This window comes from Nelumbo nucifera, chromosome 3 (assembly GCF_055504915.1).
Source record: "Nelumbo nucifera cultivar China Antique chromosome 3, China Antique-T2T, whole genome shotgun sequence".
Taxonomy (NCBI): Eukaryota; Viridiplantae; Streptophyta; class Magnoliopsida; order Proteales; family Nelumbonaceae; genus Nelumbo; species Nelumbo nucifera.
Genome location: NC_142651.1, coordinates 96,250,232 through 96,275,824, shown reverse-complemented (window position 1 = coordinate 96,275,824; position 25,593 = coordinate 96,250,232). Strand labels below are relative to the sequence as shown.

General features: G+C 42.9%; 1 protein-coding gene across 1 annotated transcript; it reads left to right on the top strand.

Moving 5' to 3' along the window:
* Positions 1-12,458: 12,458 nt before the first annotated feature.
* Positions 12,459-13,929, top strand: LOC104586847 (protein CDI-like). Its single transcript, XM_010244211.3, has 2 exons — positions 12,459-12,619; positions 12,968-13,929. Exons 1-2 carry the CDS (start codon positions 12,523-12,525, stop codon positions 13,756-13,758), a joined length of 888 nt encoding a protein of 295 aa, XP_010242513.1. The 5' UTR covers positions 12,459-12,522; the 3' UTR covers positions 13,759-13,929.
* The last annotated feature ends 11,664 nt before the right edge of the window (positions 13,930-25,593 follow it).

The window sequence follows — 25,593 nt, the reverse complement described above, 5'->3', positions numbered from 1 at the left end:
TTCTTCTGATCTAAAGGTGGGAGAAAAGATAAAACGGATTATTAATCAACTGATTATTAATCAAAAGTTTGAAACTCATGTAATTAACCTCTTTTGGTTAACCCGAGAAAAAATGGAATAGATTTACAAGAAATCTCATTCAGTTAGATACGGTAGATTAAGATGGGACACCAAAAGAATTGACTGCTGAGCCGTATGAGGTAGGAAACTCTCAAGTACGGTTCTAAGGGAAGGAATTTACCTACCTATTCCGACCGGGGAGAACAGGCCATTCAACAAGGAGATTCTGAAATTGCGGAGGCTTGGTCCGATCAAGCTGCTGAGTATTGGAAACAAGCTATAGCGCTTACTCCAGGTAATTATATTGAAGCGCATAATTGGTTGAAGATCACGAGGCGGTTCGAATAAGAACACTCTATTTCTTTTGTTAATTTCTAATATTTTAGAAATGTTTGTTGGCTCTATCAGTCAAATAAAATAGATCGTTCCTCTAGGAAGAGCCAATCAAGAAATTTCATTATATCCCTTCCCTTCTAAGATCGTTCTATTTTGGCTGGTACCTCGTAGGGATAAACGAGACGCAGATACAATACAGAATATATTTCTTTCTGCTATTCAAACTAATACAATACTAATAAAGACCTTCGACTGACTAAACTATCTATAGATATAGATACTGGAGTGTTTCTTATTAATGACTAATGACTACTTCCGTAATTTGGAATAGAGTATCTAGTAATACGTTCCATGTAAGATATAAAGTAACTGCTCCAGCCGGGCACTTATACATTGAGATCTGAATACACTAGGTTGCACCAAAAAATCATTTTTGCGTCAAGTTGAAGCCGGGAAAGGGTTTTACAAGATTAAAAAGGTCCGTTGAGCACCTCATGGCTATGTCATAATAGATCCGAACACTTGCCCCGAATCGACTTCCAGATCATAATTGTGGCAATGTATTCGGCTTCGGTTGTGGAATCCGCCGTGGACCCCTGTTTGCTTCTTTTCCAGCAAATAGCACATGATCCTATCATGAAAATATAACCAGATGTAGACTTTCTATCATTTGGATTTGACTGAAAATCGGCATCAATATACCCCTGGATCTGTAGTGAACTACCATCGAATACCAGACAAAAACCCTTTTGTCCTTCGAAGGTACTTTAGTATGTTTTTCACAACTGCCCAATGCTCCTGCCCTGGATTTGATTGGAATCTACTTACCACACTCACTGCCTGAGAGATGTCAGGACAAGTGCACAGCATGGCATACATGATGCTCCCTATGGCTGAGGCATAGGGAGCGTCCTTCATGCCCTCAATCTCTTTGGGAGTCCTGGGAGACATACCCTTAGAGAGAGTGACTCCATGCTTGAAAGGAACATTTCCTTTCTTGGAGTTCTCCATGCTATATCTCTTGACTATCTTGTCAATGTTAGCAGATTGGGATAATCCTATTATCCTCTTCGATCTATCTCTATAGAGTCGAAGACCCAGAATGTAGAAGGCTTCTCCAAGATCTTTCATGGAGAATTGCTGTGAAAGCCATACTTTCCCCATAGTTAATATTCCTACATCATCCCCAATGAGTAGAATGCCATCTACATACAGAACTAGGAACGTAACCTTATCCCCATTGGATTTCCTATAAACACAGGGCTCATCTGGATTTTGCTCAAAGTTAAACTATTTGATGGTAAGAGTCAAACCGGATGTTCCAACTCTTAGAAGCTTGCTTAAGTCCATATATGGATCGGTTTAGTTTAATTACCATGTGTTCCTGATCCACAACTACGAAACCTTGTAGTTGCTGCATATAGATATCTTCACTAAGATCTCTATTCAGGAACATAGTTTTGACATCCATTTGCCAAATCTCGTAATGGTATGTTGCTACAGTTAGCAGGATCCTAATGGATTTAAGCATGGCCACCGGCGAAAAGGTTTCCTCATAATCGATTCCTTCTTTCTGAGTGTACCCTTTCACCACAAGACGAGCCTTGTAGGTCTCAACCTTACCATCGGGGCCCTCTTTCCTCTTATAGATCCATTTGCATCCAATTGCTTTTACCTCAGGGGATGGATCTACTAGAGTCCAGACTCCATTGGTCTCCATTGAATCCATCTCAGCTCTCATGGCATCTATGCGAAAAGGTTTTCTCATAATCGACTCCTTCTTTTTGAGTGTACCCTTTCGCCACAAGACGAGCCTTGTAGGTCTCAACCTTACCATCGGGGCCCTTCTTCTTCTTATAGATCCATTTGCAACCAATTGCTTTTACCCCAGGGGGTGGATCTACTAGAGTCTAGACTCCATTGGTCTCCATTGAGTCCATCTCAACTCTCATGGCATCTACCCACTTCAAGGAGTCTATGTCCAACATACATTTCGTATAAGTCACGGGATCCTCCTCACTGGTCGTGACTTCCATCAAGTAACTATTCCGGTCATAGCCGAAATGAACTGGAGGCTTGGAAACCCGGGTAGATCTTCTAGGTTGGTCATTTACTGGAGCTTGCAGGACATCTTCCACTACCCCTGAACTCTCCTCATCAAGAACAACTTCTTGATGATGATTGTTTAGGATGTAATCATTTTCCAAGAAATGGTTATTTCGACTACAGAACACCTTTTGTTCTCCTGGGTCATAGAATAAGTAACCCATAGAGCCTTTGGGGTAGCCTATGAATAGGCAACGGCTAGTCTTGGATTCCAATTTGTCCGCACTCATTTTTTTAACATGTGTCGGACAACCCCAAATCTTCAAGTGTCTCACACTTGGTTTCTTACCAGTCCAAAGCTCATAGGGAGTCTTCGGAACTGATTTGGTTGGAACCCGGTTCAGCACGTATATCATAGTCTCTAATGCATAACCTCAAAAGGATGTGGGTAACTCTAAGTGTACAAGAAGTGATCGGACCATATTCAATAAAGTCCGGTTCCTCCTCTTTGACACACCGTTTAGCTGTGGTGTAGTAGGAGGAGCTAGTTGTGATACTATTCCATTGTCCTTTAAGTAGTCACTGAATTCGTTAGAGAGATACTTGCCACCTTGATCCGATCGAAGGGTCTTAATTTCTCTCCCTAACTGCTTCTCAACCTGTTATCTGAACTCTCTAAACTTTTCAAAGGATTCAGACTTGTGTCTCATTAGGTACATGTAACCATACTGTGAGTAATCATCAGTAAATGTTATGAAATAAACGTGCTGGTTACATGTCCTAACACTCATGGGACCACATACATCAGTATGTATAAGGTCAAGCGTGCCTGTACATTTTTCAGGCTTACCGTTAAATGGTCGTTTCGTCATCTTACCCTGAAGGCAATGTTCACAGGTTAGAAGATCTTCTATAGTTAGAAAATCCAAATGACCATCCTTTACCAACCTTGTGATACGTTCTATGTTGATGTGGCCAAGTCGGTAATGCCACAGGCACGTGGGATTAACTGTATCACGGGTTCTTTTCTTGGGGATATCATCCGACGTAGTTTCGGTTATGTTAGTTTCTAAAGAATGATGGAGAACATAGAGACCATTCTCAAGTTCTCCGTATGCGAGGAATTTGTTATTTCTTTTGATAGTAATCATATTTCTAAAGAGAATAGAATATCCATCCGCACACAGTTTTGAAACAGAAATCAAATTTCTTCTCAAAGTGGGTACAGAAAGACAATCTTTCAATACAATAATTCCTTATCTGAAAACTAACTCTGTAGTTCCTATAGCTGTAGTTGCAACACTTGTAGAAGTCCCCAAGTAAAGAGTCACTTCTCCGTCACTCAGTCTTCTGCTTGTCCTGAACCCCTACAGTGAGTTACACGCATGAGTTGAAGCCCTAGAGTCATTATACCAGAAAGTAGAAGTTACCAACAAATTGGTTTCTATGGCAAAGAATTCAAAATTACCTTGTTTCTTGGTCTCTAGGTACTGAGGACAGTTCCTCTTCCAGTGGCCGGCCTGCTTGTAGAAGTGACAAACATCTGATGCTTTGTCCTTCCTCTGCCTTTTGGACTTGGTAGCTTTCTTCTAAGGCTTGTTCTTTCCCTTCTCTTCTTCTTTCTCGATTTGCTAGCTTCAACAAGCATGACAATGGGCTCATCCTTCTTTATCAGTTCCTCAGCCCTCTACAACATATTGCTGTGTTCCTGGATACTAACATTTAGCTTATTCATGTTGTAGTTCATGATGAACTGATTGAAGAAAGGAGGCAAATAATTTAGGATGGCGTCAACCTTGGTGACATGAACAAGCCCGGATCCAAGAGCCTCAAGTTCATTGATGTATCCCATCATCTTCAGACAATGGTCATGAACTTGTTGGTTCTTGGACATCTGGGTGGTCATGAACTGTTTCAAGACTTTCTGACGAGTAGAATGATTATGCTCCTCATACATCGTCCTCAGACTGTCCAAGATATCCTTGGACAATTTGATCTGATCGAACTATCGCTGTATCGGATTGTCTAAGGATGCTATGATGTAGCGATGGGCAAGGGAATTTTTCTCTTCCCATTCTTGATAGTCCATCCTACGGGCCTCAGAAGTTCTATCACCCAGACGTTCTGGAGCAGGGTTTTTATCTACCTTGTCCAATTTCTCGGATGTCAGGACCAACATAAGGTTACGGTACCAGTTAGCGTAATTTGGGCCCTTATGTTTGTTGTTGTCCAACAATTTTGTGAATTGTTCGTTTGCCATTTCTGATAAAGGGCAAAGCAAATATTAGTCCACAACCTTATTTGATTCATGTTATCCATATAGATATGGTTTTTAATCTATGTTCCATTTCCATTTATTCATCTCTAAGATTTTCCTCCTATCTCAATGATGGAGACTGCGAATTATGTCTCTGAAAATGTGGGAAATCACATAGGGTGCATGGAGCCAACTATTTAGGTTAAACCTTTCTGTCTAGTGAGTGCTCACCCATCATATTCGTGAACACCAAGGTACCATGAAAGAGTCTTCCATTTTAGGATAGACCCCTCCCACATCAGTCTATGATGCCCCTATCATCTTATGAAACAATCCAACAGATCCAGCAGCAAATGGATAGCCCAATTTTATGGTGTGTTTCCTCATTACTGAAGGACCCATCTTCATGCTAATGATGGAAGGCATTTAGAGAGTTCATCATATGAATCTCCCTATCACATGCACTCATATTTCAGTGGAGGGAACGAAATATTATGCCCTAGTTTAATTTAGGTCAAACCAAAGTGGCTCCTACTGACTTTCATAAAGCTAGATTTAGATGGGCCCTAAACGACTAGGGTTTTGCACGGTTCCTCTTGGGGAGGAAGCTGGTGTGGGGCCCACCATGAAGGGAGATCATCCAATGATCATAAGGACACCATGACAATGATGTGCATTCATCCATGGTGTGTGCAAGAGCCACTATCGTTTCAGCATGGGCCAAACACTTATGGCCCATGAACGTTGCACATCACATATCCATACATCACATGCAGGAACAACATAATTGATCCAATCAATTAATAACTGTAAAACCCATAATTAAAACCCATAATTATCCATAATATTACTGATTAATATTATCTAGGTATATGGGCTGAATTGCAAAGAGCAGTTCGGCCCATATAGCTTTTATGCTGAAATTGGGCTAAAGCAGTTTTAACACATTAAAACTGGGTTTTCTAGGTATGGGCTGAATTGCATCTTGCAATTAACCATCAACTCCTGGACCCATATATGAAAAATTATGGCTGAGAACAGCCCCCATCGAACCATGAATTCGGTCCAACAGTTTGGTCCAATCTAGTTCGAATGGGTCTAGGGTTTTATTTTTAATTCAAGATTTAATTCAAGAATATGATCTGATATTAAATTACTGAAACAAGACATTCAAGAATCAGTAGGAGGGCTATTCGTAGAATTGCTACCCAGCAAAACAGAAGTTAGATCGCAACATGTAGTTTCCAAAACTACAAATCGCAAATGGTCGAACCCTAATTTGCGAAAATCTCCTCCTTGCGTTTTCTGCTTCAATTTCGAATGAAATAAAATAGAAAACCTATTTTCTATTAATATTACATTAAAATTGAATTCCTATACACTCTGTCTAAAAAATAAAAAAAAAAATATTTACAGACCAAGAATGTAAAAGAACAGCAAAAACGCAGATTTTTCGAGGACCAAAGCTTCGAGAACACCAACAACAGCAAAAACGCAAAACAGCAACTGAAGGCTTCAACGCGCCTTGCTTCGAGGACCAAAGTGAGCCGAAGTCTAGCTATCAGGGCTTCATACTCGGCCTCATTGTTTGACACATTGAACTTGAACCTCAGGGCGTGCTCCAAGACGGTGTCGTTTGGGAGAGCCAGGGCAACCTTCTCTAGGTTTGAGTACCATGTTTCCGTGCTCGTGAGGACCTTGCTGGTGTAGTAAATTGGCCTTTGGATCTAACCTTCCTCCTTTACCAAGATCAAGCTAACCACTTCATCGATGGCGGACAAGTAGAGCAAGAGTTGGTCTCGTGGGCTTGGTTTCATAAGCAGGGCAGCGAGCTTAGGTAACGCTTTAGTTCTTCGAAGGACCATTTGCACTCCTCGGCCCACTAGAAGTCCTGTACCTTTTATAATGCTTTGAAGAAAGGCAAGCACCGGTCAACGGATTTCGACATGAATCTGCTCAGTGCAGCTACTCGCCCAGTTAGACGCTAAACTTCCTTGTATGTCTAGGGCGATTGCATGTCTAGGATGGATTTGATCTTTTTTGGGCTTGCCTGGATTCCCCTTTGCGTGCCAATAAAACCTAGGAACTTGCCAGAGTCAATGCCAAAGGTGCATTTTGATGGGTTCAATTTCATCTGGTATTTCTTGAGTGTGCTGAAGACTTCCTTTAGATTGACTAAATGCTACTCGAATTTATTGCTCTTTACTAGCATGTCATCCACATAGGCCTCCATGTTTCGGCCAAGCTGTTCCTTGAAGATGTGATTCACCAGCCTCTGGTAGGTAGTGTTGGCGTTCTTCAGATTGAAGGGCATCACCTTATAGTACAATCCTCGGTTAGTGATGAAGGGCGTCTTCTCTTGGTCATACAGGTGCATCTGGATCTGGTTGTAATTGAAGAAGGCGTCCATGAAGCTCAGAAGTTTGTGCCCTATTGTTGCGCAACAAGTTGGTCGATCCTTGGCAGGGGAAACTGTCATACGAGTAGGCCCTGTTCAGATTAGTGAAGTCAATGCAAACCTCCATTTTCCATTGGCCTTCTTGACCATTACCACATTCTCCATCCAATCCAGGTATGTCACTTCCTGGATAAAGTCAGCGTTAAACAGCTTTTGCAGTTCCTTGTTGATCGCTTGCCACCATTCCGAGGCGAAGCGCCTCTTCTTCTGTCTCACGATTCGATAGCGCGGGTTAGCATTCAAGCAATGAGTGATGACCTTGGGGTCGATCCCTAGCATGTCTGCTGCTGACTAGGTGAACACATCAGCATTGTCTTTGAGGAGTTGTACAATGTCGTCTCAGAGGTGGCCTTCTAGGAGAGATCCAACTTGGACTATCTTCTTAGGGCCGTCGTCAAAGAGAGGTGCTTGGACGAGGTCTTCCATGTGTTGGCCACATTGTGTCCATAGTTCGTCCCTTAGGTCCATGTTTTCTATGGTGAGTGTATCGACGGAGTGTGGTCTCCCTTGGCAGGCCATTAAGTAGCATTGCCTCGCAGTTCTCTGGTTTCCACAAGCTACACTTACCCCATATGGGGTTGGAAACTTCATGGCCAGGTGGTACGTGGAGATTGAGGCCCGTAAAGCATTTAGTGTGGGCCGACCGAAGATTTCTGCTGGGGGAACTTGGGTTGGTGATGCGTCGGGGTGACACTCTTCTCCTTTTGGTTTGTACTCCTTGATGTCCACGAACCCGCCTAGGTATCAGTGTTGGATAAGGTCTTCAAAGTGATGGTGTAAGTCATGACAACTTTCGGTCTTGTGGTCGTGGTCTCGATGGAAGTCACAATAATTATCTCAGTTTCTTTTGTTGCTCTATGACTTCATCTTTTTGGGCCACTTAACGAAGTTGTGGTCTCGGATCTGCATCAGTATCTCAGCTCGTAGCGCATTCAAAGGAGTGAAGTTTTTGTATGTTGGTGGCGAGGTTCATAGTTTGATGTCAGGTTGGCGATCCTAACTCTTATTGTCCCTATTTGGTTTACACTCATCATGTTCTTTCCACTTCCGTTTTAGTTGTTCCTCTTCGCTCCTTTGTAATAGTTGGGCTTCTTCAGCGTTCTTGTACTTTTGTGCATGCTTCATAAGCGCGGTTAAATTGGGCAAAGGATTATTTTGAAACGAGAAGCTGAACATCGAGGACCACAATCCACTCATGATGGCCATCACTACCACAGACTGGTTTAGGGCTCGAACCTAGAGGGCCTTAGCATTGAACCTTGCCAAGTACTCTCTTAAAATTTCTCCTTCTCTTTGTCGAACTTGCATGAGGTTGGTTGATGTCTTCCAGTGTCTTTGACTGGCAGTGAACTGCACGAAGAATTGCGTCTCCAGCTACTCCCAGGAGGAGATGGGTTGTGGGGTAAGGGAGGCGTACCATGTCTTGGTGACTCCATGGAGTATGGCAATGAAGGCCTTGCACATGAAGCCTTTGGAAGAGCAATGCAGCATCATTATGGCCTTGAACCACTCAATGTGATCGTTTGGGTCCGATGTTCCAACATACTTTTCAAAAACTGAGGGGGTCTCCAACCGGCTGGAGGGAGCTCATCAATGATCTCCTAGACAAAGACAGTTTCCTTTGCAACTTGATTGTAGTGTTGTTCTAAGGGCTGAGTTGTTGGGGGAGTAGTGCATATGTCTTCTTGGCTACACTCTAGTTCGGCCAAGCGCTCTTTTAGCTCTCGGATCTTGACGCCTTTGTCGGTTGGGACCATGTTTGTGGACTTCTTTCCTTTTGGTATTGTAGGATGATCTCGAAGTGAACTAGATTCAGCTATCGAGATTGGCGGTTGGTGTAGACGTTGACCGAGCCGTTCTTTCACCGACACTCGGGCGGAGTGATAAGATCTACTGTGGGTATGGTGTGCATGAGGCTGGGCTGGGGAGTCGGATCTTCTGGATGGTTGTGGTTGCTCGCAGTCAGGCTAGGCCTTGTGTCTGTCTGCATGGTGCCTTTTAGGGTCCTCGACACGAGGATCGGCTATAGTAGGCACCTGCATGGCAGGGCGAGTAGCCTGGGGGGCTTGAGTTGGTTGCCCCAGTGTCTCCATCATTGCTAGGATGCGATCGACTTTCTACTGCATGGCTTGGAACTATGAAGGGTTGACCACAACCTTATGCTAGTGAAAGAATGGTAGGATCCATTGTATGGACGCCATAAAGATTGCGGAATGGGTGGGCGAATTTCAAAAATTTTCCTACCTTCTTCCAATTGGGAATCATATTCCCTAAATTTAGAATACAATATTCAAGAATCCTACTTGAACCATAATCGAACCTGATTTGAACCAAAGACAAGGGAGGGATTATACCTGATCTAGAGAAGCAGTATCTCCCAAAGTTGGTGTTCACGCCCAAAGAGGACACCAAGATCCACTTCTGCTAAAGATGACACAGTAATAGGTGGAACGGAACCAGCATAGTGCGTCCTACACACTGAGTCCCTCGCAAGAACCCTCTAGAAACTCTGAGCACCAAATCTTTTCAGTCTTTTCTGCAAAACTGATGTCAAGAACTGATTTCTTGATTTCTTTCTTCTTCAAAGATCGAATCTTGTCAGAAAGAATAGTGGCGGCTGGAGGGGAACTCCTGAAGTGAAGATGACTGAAATCGTTTCTCTTTGGAGTGTGTATGAGATCCAACCTCAATTCACAGGATGTTCTCTTGCACACAAACCCTTAGTTCGAATTCTGTTGTTGTTCTCTTAGGATTTCTCCTCTTTTCTTCTTGATTAAGAAACCTCCTAAGGAGGAGTTATCCCAATCCAAATCAGTATTTGGATAGGGGATGATCTTAATCCTATCTGCAGATTAAGTTAGCTTACTCCTGATCTTATCAGGAGGTTACCAGATTCAAATCTAATTTGAATTTGGTCTCCTAGAGTGGATAAGGTTAAAGGCCCAATCCTTTTGCTAACTTTAATCTCAGATCCGCCCCATAAATGGGTGATCATATCAACCCAGTTCGAAACGGGCTTTTGGCCCATTAAGTGTTTAGTGCTTAACTAGTTTCCAATCTGCTGCCCAGTTGGGCTTCTTTGTATGGCGTGGACCCAAGCATTGATCTACACACCAGCCACATGGGTTCGGCCCAACCTTTATTACAAGGCCTAGCCGAATTCACTAAGAAACCCAGTGAACCCCTTGAGCCCATCATATGGACCCTATATGCCCAACACTTACATTAAGTGGTCCCTGGGCCAAGCCATCTTATAAAAACCCAGGGACTGTGGGCAGGTGCAAGATTAGCCCATCAGGTATTATCCTAAATGGCCTTACACTTAACCTCTCAGCCCTTAATGATCAAGCACTGCTCGAAAAGAGAGGACCTCTCCCTCGGCTGCAAGGAACAGTGCTGCACTCTCCACTCACATGGATCCCGGGAATTAAAACCATTTGCAAACATTTCGAAACCGTATGTATATATATATATATATATATATATATATATATATATATATAAAATTTTGCAAAACAAAATTCCAACGATTGAAATCAACTGCCGGTAGTTTGGTTTCCATCAGGGAGAGTGCATTCCCGATCATTACCTTTGTCCGACAAAGGGGCTGATCCTGTCACTATGATCACCCACTAAGATGAATTCTCAGACTGCCCCAACATGCCCAGGTTTTGACCCCCGCTAAGGATCTCACTAATTGGCATATCAAAGACAGCCCGGTCTGACACCTAGTGAAGTGTCATAATCGAGTCTAGGGGTCAGGTGTAACTTTCCAGTTTTGCCCATCTGTCTCCAAGGTCCAGGGCAATACTGGAAATCTGGTCCGGTTCAAGGATTCGAGTAATCCCATACTGCATGTGCCTTGGGTCTTACCTTGGTGGCCGAGATAGGCCATCCCAACACTTGGCGGCACACCAGTATTAGCCTTGGTAAGATAAATCTCCCCAGACTTATCCAATGGCTGTTAACATTTAAAACTAACACGAGTCTCAATAAGTGTCTAGTTTTAGGGTCTTACACAGAATTATACCAAACAACATGAATCAAACATGCACTTTATTTATTTACACTAAATATCAAAAGTACATCAAATCAGATCGAAGCTAAGGGCATACAAAACTGTCTAACAACTAGGGCTCTCGGGGCAGAGAGTTGTGGAATGAACGGGATCCCCAAGATGGGGAATGGGCTCCAGAGCAGTTGGATGTGTTCTTAGGCATGGTTGTCTTGAGTGCGCAGAAGGATGTTTGGGAAACGACTTTTTGTACGGTTCCCACAGATGGTGCCAATTTGATGTTGTCTGATCCAAGGTGTTTTGAACCAAGGACACAATCAGATAATCCTAGCAACTGAACTAAGCCGAGGTGGAAGGACGAAGCCGTGCACTAGGATCTACAACCTGGAGAAAGGTTAGAGGCCCGAGGAGTTATTCCCCAGGTGGGTACTCCAACGCTCAAGTTAGTTGAAAAGATAAAGGTAATTGGGTCGAGCAGGTGAAAATAATGTTGGTCTTAGTCGAAGAGATAATGCAAGGATACTTAGAGAAAATTTTTCAAAAGTCTCGTACCTCAAGCGGGGAATACCTATTTATAATTGGGTGTTTGTGTCCTACATGGATAAGGCTTCTGGGGTTGTTGGGATGAGATCCTCTGCCAAGGTTTATGGGAGGTTTCCCTTTCCCTAGCAAAGTCTGCTTCCTTGTTTGTATAAGACACTCTTTAGTTGTACTTTTTTGCTATGCATGATATCGACATGGCTAAATAGAGGACAGCTGCATAAGCTGCCACGTGGCCTCCCTGGCCAACTCAGCCATCATCTGAACACTTAGCCTATATTTGTTTTGATGAACAGTCACAAGCAGACCCAAGAGTACCCAAACCCAATTTTAGTGCTACTGAATTGCTCACAAAGTATGGACTCCAGCCTTTGCGCTTGGCAGTGCGGTGCAGCCTTTTCTATTGTTAGCGGCTTAGCGCGTTAGAATAGAGATGGGATTAGCTGAACTCTTTTATTTTACGTGGTGTTTGGGATCGATGCTGTTTTTTAAGAGATGTTTTCTTTAAAAATGGTGCTGAAAGAAAACATTTTCTCAAATTTTCTATTTGATACAATTGATATAAAACAGCAAAACGGGCAATTTCTCATACCACATCCTTTTCAATTTCCCAAGCATAGTCCTACAAAACGTAGGATACGTTATTTTGTTAATCCGTTTGTATCGGTGGGCGGTTTTTACCGCACAAGGAAAAGAAATCTTTAGGCGCGGGAAAACGCGAAGCACAGAAGAAGGCATCAGAAGTGAATCTCGTACGCACTCTCTTAACAGAGTGCGTTAACAGATGGCGAAGAGGAACTCTCGTGGCCGATGTTGTTATATAAGTCCAACCCCTCAATCCGCGCTTTTCCATCAAAACTCAAAGCCAGTGCTCTCGAGTTTCTCACTAACACACTCTCTTCTCTTGGTACTCTCCTCCTCCCTCCTCTCTCCCCCCTCTCTCCCCCCTTAAATCTCTCGGTCTTTGCCTTTTCAACTCGTTTTCAACGAAATTCGTCCACCTTTTGACTGTTTTTTATCTGCATTTTCGCCTTGAGATTGTTATGTATGCTCGATTTGATTCCATTTCGGTGATTCTGTTATTCAAAAACTTGTACTGAAAGCTCGAATGTACATTTTCATTGTTTGGTCTCTACCAATTTGTTTCTTTTTCTCTATGAAGGTTTTTAGTTGAAGGAGCGAAGAATAGAATCACGTTGTGCGTTTCTGTTTGCAGGAATTGGACACTAATTCTGTCTGTTTTTCGTCTTTCCAGATATAAGGCTTCTGTTTTTGGAATCGGCTGAGATGACTTTGAGTAACGGAAAGGTTGATGCCCCAGCTTGCAGTGGCGATGCAAAGAAGACTTTCAAGGTCTTCGTGGGATATGATCCCCGCGAGGATATTGCTTTCGAGGTCTGCCGCTATTCGCTGCTGAAGCGGTCCTCGATTCCGGTGGAGGTCATACCCATCAAGCAGCAGGATCTGAGGAGCAAGGGCCTTTACTGGCGTGAGCGTGGCTCGACTGAGAGCACAGAGTTCTCTTTCACTCGGTTCTTGACTCCATATCTTGCCAATTTCGATGGCTGGGTAATGTTCGTGGACTGTGACTTTCTTTACACGGCAGATATAAAGGAATTGAAGGATCTGGTCGATGATAAGTACGCAATTATGTGCGTTCAGCACGATTATGCGCCCAAAGAAAGCACCAAGATGGATGGGGTTGTGCAGACTGTTTACCCACGAAAGAACTGGTCTTCCATGGTGCTTTATAACTGTGGACATCCGAAAAATCGGATCTTGACGCCCGACGTGGTGAATTCACAGACAGGTGCTTACCTTCACAGATTTATGTGGCTCGAGGATCATGAGATTGGGTCGATCCCATTTGTATGGAATTTTCTAGTGGGTCATAACAACGTCGATGAGAACGACCCGGCAACATCCCCTAAGGCCATACATTATACTTCTGGTGGTCCTTGGTTTGAGTCCTACAAGAATTGTGAGTTCGCTGAGCTGTGGGTGAATGAATTGGAAGCATACAAGAAAGAAACGAAGTTGGATTGAATGAAGAAATAAAAATGAGGTAGATTAAGTACACTTCATGGAGAAGTGTACTCTTCTTCAGTGATCACATAGGTATTGCAGGCATCTGGTCTATGTAATGTTTCATTCCTTTCTTCAATATCATTGTAATTGAGAACTTGTTATGAATGAATATTAATTAGTACTGTAAAACCTGTCTCGGGTTTTTATGCCTCACTGCTGCGTTTAAGATGGTTAAACTGTGTGTACGGTTTGTTTTGTTTCTTAAATTGGAATTGGGTCAAGAAATTCCAATTTAAGTAATTTGAATTTCATGGAATTGCCATTTTGGTGTATAAATGACAATCAGGAGTTTGCTTTGATGGCAGCTAGGAGAACAAGAACTGGTAGTGACTTCAAAGTTCAAACAGTCATGAAATGATTCCTTTTCCTGATAAGTAGCAGAAAACCTCATTCTCTATGGTTCTCCTACAAATCAATTGTTTCTTTAACTTCACCACGGATCACATCCATTGAAGAGTGATTCTACCCAAATACCCCAACCGGGCCAACCTTAAAAAACAATTATAATGATGAAGGAAGTCAGTTCTTGTTTAGAGACTGTGATACTCAATGATTCCAACTGAAGAACCATGTTGTTACCGTGTTCTTTAAAATGGCAATTGGGATATTTTCATTATCACAGTCACTGAACCTTGGTAGCTTGTTCTATTTTTTTTTTTCTTATTTGAACAAAAAAAAAAAGACTCGATTGAGTAAATCTTTTGACAGGGTTATTCGACTATCGAAATGATAGGGTCTACTCAACCTTTTGCTTTGCATGACTGGATTGAGTAAATCTTTTGAGAACAATGATTAAAGATGCCTCACTGATAAAAAAAAAATGATTAATGATGCCTCGATTTTCTTTCATTTTTCTTTTTCTGTGGAATTTGAAGAGCTTTCCAATTTATAAATTGTTGAAGAAATATACAGTCTGCATGGCGATGAAGGGCAATATTTGTGGGGAGGGAGGGATGAATGTCCTAACTGAATTCAATTTCTAACCTGAACCTCCAATTCCCTGAATCAAATACAGCCTATTTCTATTCATGTGGTATGTAATTTGTCTATTTGGCATTATTCTATAACTTGGAACCAAAGGATACAGATTTCAATCACAGTGAAACATGATATCTTTGGTCTTTAAAAGATTCTGTCATTAAAATATTTCACAATTAGTTGGCAAGGGATCTGATCTCAATCGTCTGTTTAACTATAGTTGTTGATGAAAATTTTCAGATTCAACTCTCATACTTGGGCCTTGATGTATAGAATCCTTGTGGCTATATTATTTTATTCTAAATATGTTTTTATTACTTGGGTTAGCAGATATTATTCATGTGATCTTGTCTAATCTCCATTTGCAGCAATCAAGGTTGAATTGGTTGAAGCAAGCATCCTAATTAACTGTTTTTGGACCTTTTCTTTTTTGTTCTACATATGGGCGAAAGCAAAAGGATTGAAGAAAAAAGTGGAAATGAAAATATGAGGAAAAAAATGAAATAAAAGAAAGTATTAATTAGAGAAATACAAGGGGTGTCTTTTATGCCAATGTATAAAAGACTGTGATTGTGTGTTTTAATTTGACTGATCAATGCTTACTTATCTAAGTTCTGATTACATGGGAATTCTTTCTTCTTCACTTTTGTACATTGCCCAAATGTTTGTAATGTGATTTCTAATATTTTCTTCATATCTAGGTCTGCATCTTTTTAAGATGTTGTATACAATTTCTAAGTAACGAGTTATTTCTAACATATTTAAAGATGTTTAATTGGTTGTAACTTATTTCTAACATCTATCTTATCCCCCAATCCATGCATGTTTTGGCCCAAAGTGGCTTTAGGAATTGTGGGATAACCGCCGAAGTAGTTGAACTAAACATAATTGCTTAGCCCTTTTAGGCAATCCTTATTACTGAATGGCATGTTGGGTTGGTTAGAATATGCTTAATTTTTTACTATATGATTATTTTATTCACTATAACAAGGGACAATCCATGACTAAACAATTGAATTGTTGCTACGGCACTGAGCAGAGCAGATCAGAATTACAGCACAGATTTTTTTTTTTTTTTTGTTGTCATGTTGTGTTAACAACACAGGTTCAATATAACCTTGCGAATACTGTGTTTTTGATCTCTGTATCATTTTGTATGTAAATTTATCCGAAAACACTGTGTCTCATAACCTTGCGAATATGGCTCGTAGAAGGAATCTTCACTGTGTTTTTAGAATCCGAACCACCCTCTGGCTTGTACGCCTTTTGTTGGGTGGCTTGTCTTGCTGTATCTTCTCTGTAATGAATTTTCCTACTAAAAGAACGATTTCAGCCATTATTAAACGGTCTGATAGTGAATAAAAGTTGTGTTCAAAGGTTTTTGATGTTGAAATATGTTTGTGGTTTTTTGATTTTGAGTTTTTTTTAGCAAGCTATAGAGCACCTGGATGTCAAAATTGATTAGATCTTGGTTTTGGGTTGTTTTGGCAAGTAGCCTGGATCATTTGATTAGATTTATTCTTACCCTTGGTGTGAGTTGTATCCAGATAATTGGAGCTGATAGAGAGAGAGTCTGGATCTACCAACATGAATTGAGACCGCACATCTCGAGTTCAAAACTTCAAATCAGCCCCCCACAATATGGTTTCCCACAACATCCCACAGTATATCCCTGCGGTGATAGTAAAAGAAATGATGAAGCATCATCGGGAAATGTTATCAATACATGGCGAGGATGTGGTGTGGGACATTATGGGAAACCATCTTATTTGGGGGGCTGATTTCAACTCGCACATCTTATTCATTTATGATGGGTCTCATTCCCATGGTGAGATGTGTGGTGTTAGATGAGATTAGTAAAGGGTTGGGACGGTGCCCCCTTTGTGGGGCCTGATGTGAATTCACAAAATGATCTTTATTTCTAATAATGAGATCAATGTTTTAAAGAAGAGGCCAAACTGGTTGTGCCTTCGATTTATATATGTGGTGTGCATGCCTGCAAATATAATATAAATATATATAGTCATAAGGGTTCCACTATGATATGGAAAAGGTATAATATCTGAAAAACAACTGATCAATAAATCAGAATCATAAACATGATAGTGAATAAAATTTATGGGTGGATTTTGATTGATAAAACCCTTTCTATACTGTATCTTTTCTGTATCATAGATTTTTGGAGTGAAAAAATTAATTAATTAAAGAGATTTTTAATGTTCAATCCACCTCAGAATTGGAATTTTCTCAAACTGTATTTATTACCAGCTCCCCCTATAAATACCATCCCTTGAATCTGGCATCCCAAATTGTGGAGTGGATGGTAAAACTCTAACATTAAAAATTTCTTCCGCCCACTTTTTTGCAATTATTTTGAAAAGACAACTGAATTTGTCAAATGAAGAAATTTTATATGGAGAATGACGGATACCCCTAATGTCAGAATTTGTACATTTAATGTTCGGGATAGGTGCCAACTCGGGCAAATCCCTACGATGTTAATATTGGTCCATTTGAATGTTTATATCCCTACGATGTTAATAAAAAATCTGCATCGGGCAAATCCCTACTTTTCCGAATTTTATAATGTGCAAAAAGCCCAATAATTTTGAAAAGAATGAGACAAAATTGTAAAATAAAAAAGAGAATGGCAAAATTGTAATAATTGTGCTGTTGACTGTGACAAAATTGTACTGGAATGTCCACGTCAACAAGTTATAAAACGTGACAATAATTTTGATGGGAATGGGATCCACATCCAGGGTAGCCCCGACAAACATTTATCTCCAAAAAAGAGAGGGATCCTGGAGGTGGACGGCGGGTCCCATTCTTGTTTGCTCTCCGGTCTCCATGGTCTAGCTTTGTAAATGGTGGGTCGCACTCACTGTTATCACGAGTGAGATGTACGATGATAGATCATATTGACAAATGTTGGAGCGTATGGATCTGATACCTAATAAAAGCAGAAGGTCCCAACTCCTACAATTATTATCGTTCGTATATTCGGAAACAGGAACACTCAGGGCGGTACGAGTTACCATTGATGCGCCACGTCACCCTGATATTCAACGTGGGCCTCACACGTCAGCAATTCACCCTGCATGTGGCTTTGGTTGCATTACTTCATGCCTTCACGTGCTTCACGTGATATGTACGACCGGCTGCTCTCCCGTTGGAGCCTTAGCCTAGCAAATTAAGTCAAAATTAAAAATAAATAAGAAATATATTATTTTATAAAAATATAAGTTTTTGTACCAGATGTTCGAGTACAAAAAACATGACTAAGAAGGAGTGTCCTATACGGACAAGGAAGCGAAATCCGTCAAGAAAGAGGAAACCTCTCGAAGACCTTGGCACATACCCTCATCTTGACAACCCCAGAAGCCCTATCCATTTCGGACATGGGCACCCAACTATAAATAGGTATTCCCTTCTCGAGGTAAGGACCTTTTTTTGGGATGGCACTCTTTTGAATACTTCTTTGTACTATATCTTCGGCCCAGACCAGTACCATTTCAACTTGCTTGGCCCGACCACATCCTTCTTGATCCTACTAACTTGAGCGTCAGAGTACCTACCCGAGGAACAACTCCTTGGGCCTTTGACCTTTCTCCTAGTTGCAGACCTTGGTGCACAGTTTCGACATTCCACCTTAGCCTCATCCAGTTGACAGGATTATCTGACTGTGTCCTCGTTTCGAAACACCTCGGATTGGCATCGTCTGTGAAAAACATATAAAAAGTTATTTTCCAAACCCTTTTTTGTGTACTAAAAGCAACCATGCCTAAGAACACATTTGACCGTTCCAGAGCTTATTCCCCATCTTGGGGATCCCGCTCACTTCACAGCTCCCTACTTCGGGAGCCTCAATATCAAGCAACAGTTGACCCCATACAGTTCCTCGCCATGTAGCAAAAAGTTGATTGTATCCTCACCATGATGGAGATGTTGGGACAACAAGCGCACAACCCCCCAAGCCACTCGCCTTGTCGCGTAGGCACCTGCCATGGCCAATCCTTGCACCACGAACTCCAAAAGGTGCCACTCAAATAAGCATAGGGCCCAATCCGATCGCGAGTGACTACAGTTGTTTAGAAGACCCGAGTCCCCAGCCCGACCTCGCATGTACGACACCCATATTAGATCCCATCATTCTGCTTGAGTGCTAGTGAAAGAACGACTCGGCCAACGTCTACTACACCCACCGATCTCAATAGTAGAATCCAGTTTGGTTTGAAACAAACCTGCGATCCCAAAAGAGAAAAAGTCTGCAAACATGATCCCAACCAAGAGAGATGTCAAGATTAGAGGACTGAGAAAGTGGCTGGCCGAACTAGAGTGCAACCAAGCAGATAGAAGTGTGGCCCCTCCGACGGCTTGACCAATAGAGCAATGTCACAGTCAACAATCCACTAAAGAGCCTGCCTTTGTCCAAGAGATCATCGATGAGCTTCCCCTAGGCAAATGGAAACCTCCTTAATTCGAAAAGTACGATGGGGCCTCGAACCCCAAAAACCATATTGAAGGGTTCAAGGCAATAATGATGTTGTACGGCTCCTCCGAGGGCCTCATGTGCAAGGCCTTCATCGCCACCCTCCACGGAGTCACTAGAACTTGGTATGCCCCCCTTCCACCATGGTCCATATCCTCTTGGGAGCAGCTAGAAACGTAGTTCCTGGCATAGTTCATCGTCAGGCAAAGGCCTTGAAAGACGTCGGCCAGTCTCATGCAAGTACAACAAAGGAAAGGAGAGACTTAAGGGAATACTTGGCGAGATTTAACGTTGAGGCCCTCTAGGTTCGAGCTCTGGACTAGTTAATAGCTATGACAACCATCATGAACGGACGACGCTCCTTAATGTTCAGCTTCTCGCTGCAAAAGAACCCTCTGCCCAACTTGACCACGCTCATGAAACATGCATAGAAGTATGTGAATGTTGAAGAGGCCCAAGCATTGCACAGGGAGGATGAAGACCAGCACAACCAGAAGCACCGAGACCATGACGGCCAACGACTAGTCCGAGATGCCAAGAGACAAGATCGTCGACCTAACCACAAATAGAGGACCACACTACCGACGTATCACAAATTCACTCCACTCAACACTCCATGGGCCGACATACTAATGCAAATCCATGACCGTAGCTTTGTCAAGTGGCCAGAGAAGATGAAAACCCAAGGCAACAAGAGAAATCGAGACAAGTATTGCTATTTCCACCAAGGCCACAATTATGACACCGAAAGTTGCCACGACCTTTGCCACCACCTAGAAGACCTCATTCGACACAGATACCTTTGTGGATTCATCGATATCAAAGAGCATAAACCCAAAGAAGAACTGCTCCATGCCGATGAGCCCCTAGCCCAAGCTCCCTCGGTATGGGTCATCGCCATCATCTCGGGGGGACAACCCTTAAAAGGGGAAACTAGGCGCAGAAGACCTACTTCGAGGAGCTGGAGTACCAGGAGTAAGATGTATTGATGATGATCAGCGCAAGCACTAATGGAGATCGGGCTGTACAAGTTCAATAAACAAAGAGTTTTCTAAACACATAAATTCAAATGCCTGCATATAGCCCGACTGAACTCCAACGGCTGAACTCCGCATTGACCAATGGTCACAATGCAACAACAACCTTATGAAAGACCCCACCAATCACAGACAGTCGAGGCTAGAACAAAACCTCAATGGGCACTGCGGGAACAACATCCCTACAACATAATGGCAAGAGGACCGCCATCAAACTCTGCACAGCATCCCGACTTGCAGTTGGAGTAGAGCTAATCGAGGACCACAGGTAGCCCAGTCATAGAGTGTGAAGCTCTCCAAGACTAGGTGCCGCTGAGCTCCCCGACAATGTTGAGAGCTTGGGAGCACCGTGGCCAACATAAGACTGAGGCCACAAAGTCGAAGATCTCGGCCAGGATAAGACCAATGCCACTAAGCCAAAGACCTTGGTCGGTGAGAATTAGAGCCAAAAACCTCAGCCAACGTAAGACTGATGTTACAAAGCCAAAGATCCGGCCACAACATCAAATCCAAAACCTTGACTAGCTTAAGAGCAAGTATAGAAGCACAGCCTATGGTCCCTACCAACCAATCTAATTCTGAAGCACAACAACTTCAAAAAAGAAGGGAAAACAACACATAATGTGCTTGGCAAAAAGACCAAACTTCCATTAATGAAAAAGTTGATACAATGATTATAAGCTCGGTATACCGAGCTGTGTACAACAAAAAGGGGGGTGGGGGGGTGGGGAAGAGAAATCACATCAATTGTCCATTGGGGGGTCCTTAGCACGCTCCTAGGCATCGACAACGATAGCATCTCTAGCATTAGGCTCTTCGGTATCGAACGGGCCAAGCCCCTGAACGACACCAACCACCTCCGAGAACTGATGCATCACCCTCTGCTAACAAAGATCGAATCCCTCCTGCCAAGAGTCGGTAGCATAGTCGTCTAGCTCATTCTGATGGGTCTTTGAAGCTCTATACTCGAAGATGCCCTCCTCCTTTACTCAAGTTATCTTCACCTTGGCCTCCTCAAACTCCCTCCTTAGCACATCCCATGCCTCTTTGAGATCATGGATGCGGCCCTTTAGCTTGCAGACAGTTTCATCCTTTTCCTCGATGTCGCTCTTCAACTCAAGCCAATTCCGCCTTCAACTGGGCATTCTCAATTTGTCGCAACTCATAAAATCACCACAACCCATGGAGGTGATCGAGAAGGCTGATGGCCGAACAAATCGACTATAGGGCATCAAATAGTTAGTATAAAAGAAGAGAAACAAGAAAGAACAAGTAAAGCTAGACTAACTGCCATGATCTAATGGAGAGTCACACTCTCCAAGAAGTTGTTGGTGTGACTACTAGCTTCCTTCCTAATACTGGGGAGCATCACAACCAGGGCAAGCTGCTCGACCACCCCCTTTGTCTCAAGGGTGTCCTCCAGCCAAACCGATCATTGTGAAATGTAGACACCATCCGAGCCCTCGGTCAAAGTGTATTCTGGAGTGCACTCCTCTACAATGAAGACTGTTCGAGCTAAGTCATGGCCTCCTCGGAGTCAACTACCATGACTTCTTTCATTGACCTTGACCTCTTCCCCTATCGACCTTGGCCTCTTCCCTTGTCGAGATGTACACTCTACTGAACGAAGTTGGAGATCCGTGTTCCTGGGCTGCACGCCTGAGGCCCTATCCACCTATGCTTTCCTCGCGGTCGCAACTTTCATATGCCAAGCTCTCTCCTTAGTACCAGTCATGTTTGAATCTACCCAATTCACCACAAAGTTAGAACCAAGTGAAAAAGGAGACTACGCAACCCATGGACTGGACAGGGGTTGATCGGCTAAAGGGCACATAAGCCAAATCAAGGTTAGCAATCGGGACGATGTGTACTCCCCGATGTGCACCTGGACTATCCTCCTCACAACAACTATCTCCTTCTCGACATCTTGGCCTGGGAAGGACCCTTATCCTTGGTCCTTGAAATGGATAGGGCGAGGGAGAACATCTAACCTCCTTGGCACTTCACAAAGAACACCCTCTTTCTAGTGCTTAATGGAAGAGGGAGCCCCAATGAACACCTTGGTGTTCGACTTGGCCGACAAATAGTACCCTACTTGTGTTTCTTCAAGTGGAGAAAGTATCTAAACATCGGCAGGGTAATCTCAATATCCTTGAGAGTGTAGTAGCAGAGCAGCCCGACAGGTACCGAAACAAATTTGGCATCAATTGAATAGGCAGGACCCGATACAGCCTCAGGACAGCCACTACCCCGAGATCTAAAGGGAACCTAAAGTCGATATTCAAACTATGGATGTACACACAAATCTCCCTGGGATGGGATGAAGTGGCCGTCTCCCTGATCCCAGGACACCTCAGTTCATACTTCTCAGAGATGCAATACACTTCTCAGATCCAAGCCAGGTTGGTCAAAGAAAGGCTATACGAAGCCGAGGCAAACCACTCCCCAAATCTCCCTACGAGGGCTTACTCTTCCAACTCCACATCGGTCTCAACCACCTCGTTGGAAATAGTCTCCCAAGCAACAATCTCTTGGACCTCACCATTGTCCTCGTCACTGACCTCGATCACATTGGCATCAGCCTCCAGTACCCTAACCTCGGTCGCCTTACACTGAGGACTACCCTCACTTTCATTCCCCAAAGTATACCTAGTGAAAAGGGAAGATAGGGAAGACATAGTGGAAGACATCTTACCGAAGAAAAAAAGAAGCTCGAGACACCTAAGATATCAAGCAAGGGAGGTTAGCCGAACTCCAAGGCGCAGACTCTTCCCAAATGACAAAGTGAAATGGCTCACCCACCCCCTTTCTATAAAGGCAGCCAATGGCTTAGACCAAATCAGATCAATGGTGCCGATTCGGCGCTGTAGTTCGCACGTGCGTGACTTCGGGAAGACGAAACGACCCACCTATCGACACATAAAGGAAACGACACATGTGTTGAAGCAGCCGGTCCGCCTAGCGAACCAATCTTATCCCGGGTCATCCAACATGAAAAATTAAAGTTCCTCAGCTAGATACTACAAAATTCTTCAACATCCAGCCACGACCGAGCACTACGCTCAACTTCAGAACTAGGGGAGTGGTGTTCAGGTGATGGTTGAGCTGGCCAAGGATGCCACGTGGCTATCTCTGTGGTTGTCCCCCTCTCAAGCCACGTTGGCACCACACGTTATGGAAGAGCATGACTAAGAAGGAGTGCCCTGCACAGACAAGGAAGCGGACTTTGTTGGGGAAGAGGAAACCATCCAAAGACCTCGGTGAATGCCCTCATCTTGACCACCCCGGAAGTTCTATCCATCTAGGACAAACACCCAACTATAAATAGGTATTCCCTGCTCAAGGTAAGGGACATTCTTTTGGGACGACACTCTTTGAATACCTCTTTGTACTATCTCTTTGGCCTGGACCAAAACCATTTCAACCTGATCGGCCCGGCCACATCCTTTTTGATCCTACTGACTTAAGCATCGGAGTGCAAATGCAGCCTTATGGTCATGAGATTTTAAATTGAATTCAAGCAAAAGTATGGGAGTCTAATTATTTGAGTGCAAATTCTTAGCTATTTTAGTTTAAACTTTTACCCTTTGTTTCTTTATGGTGTGGGTAAGGTAAAAGAAAACCAGAGGTAAAGTAAAATAAAGATCTAAGGAAAGTTGAGCCAGAATTTTCAGCCGTTTGCCTTTGTACTCCCATATGTTTGTATCACTGCAAATATAGCCTTTAAAACAAAAGGGGAAGAGAAAACCTACCACATCAATTATGCACATTGCATAACCCCCCTTTGATTTTGGTGAAGCAAAATTTTGGTTATGGTTATTGATGTAGGTAAGCTCAACAATAAAAGGGGGTGCTCATCTCAAGGTAAAGGCACTTACAGTTGCTTTCTTGCATTCATAATCCCAATAGAATTATCCTTGGCTATTAAGAACTAAGTTCTGAGCCCTTGTCTAATTTGACAAGGGCTCCGCCCCTAGGATAACACCCGAGGCCTCTGACGTGTACTCTTCTCCTACTTATAGGTTGGACTCGTCGGCCTTGGATACCAACAAAAATCTCTTGTTGCCCTCGGCCCCATCTTTGGTAACAACAATTGGCACCATCTATGGGAACATTTTCAAGACTTCCCTTTAAGAATAACTTAACTTAATTAATGAAATATCCGACTTGGTCGATAAGCAAGACCACACCTAGAATGCTCAGAACTTAGTCATTATGGACCAATTCAAGATGGTCCTCGACAGGCTAGACAACCTGGACCAAAGATTGGATGAGTTGGGGCATTTGACAGGAGGCCGCTTGCATGGTAGATGCCCCATCGAAAGCCAAGGACAATACAATGGATGACCCACTCATGCTCCATTGGACAGGCACCTGATCAGCCCAGGGAAGGCTGACCCCTCAACGTCCAACAACAGCAATCGATGGGCCAACAATTCCCCATCAAAGACCTCTTGGATCCCCAGCTGGAAAGGTGATCCATATTGGAAGGGTTAAGATCCATCATATGGATGGCCGTAGGGCTGTTCACGGGTTGGGTTGGGTCGGTTTACTGAGGTTTTTCCAACCGACCCGACCTGGTCGGGTTACCTGAGATGGAAATCGAAACCGACCTAGTGTTAAGCAAAACCGACCTGGTCGGTTTGAGTCGAGTTGGGTCGGTTTGGGTCGGTTTTGGCTCTAAGTTCATCCATTCCCCCCATGGCCACCTAGTTTTCTGAAAATATATTTAAAACTAAAATATGTATTTTAGAAATATATATATATATATATATATATATAATATACATACAAATATATTGGAATATATATTTTTTAGATATAGATATCGGAATATATATTTTTAGATATTTCAGTTTTTAGTTAAGTAGGAACTAAGTCGGTTCGGTTAGGGTCGGTTTCGGTTTTCACACAAGAAAATCGAAACCTACCCGAACCATCGGTTTATGAATTTGTACAACCCAAAACCGACCAATGTTGATGAAAACCCGATCGACTCGGGTTGGGTCGGTCCAGGTTGATCGGTTTGGTCAGGTTGGGCCTTCTTATGAACAACCCTAGATGGCCCATGCTAGATGGCTGGGCGAAATTTCAAAAATTTCCTAATCCTTTTGGGAATTGAATTCCCTATGTTTTGAAAATTGCATTTTTTAGGATAGGTCTTGCACTGATCCAAACTAGATTTGAAACCAAACAAAGAGGGAGATGTATACCTGATATGGATACTACAAATGCATATTCCAAGGTGAAAGTTATTGCCTAAATCAGTCCTAAAACCAACCTCCA

Excerpts from the sequence above, each read along its gene's own strand:
- LOC104586847 (XM_010244211.3), top strand. The coding sequence starts at position 12,523 with ATGTTGTTATATAAGTCCAACCCCTCAATCCGCGCTTTTCCATCAAAA. Across the intron at positions 12,620-12,967 it reads TAACACACTCTCTTCTCTTG|ATATAAGGCTTCTGTTTTTG; the intron begins GTACTCTCCTCC and ends TCGTCTTTCCAG.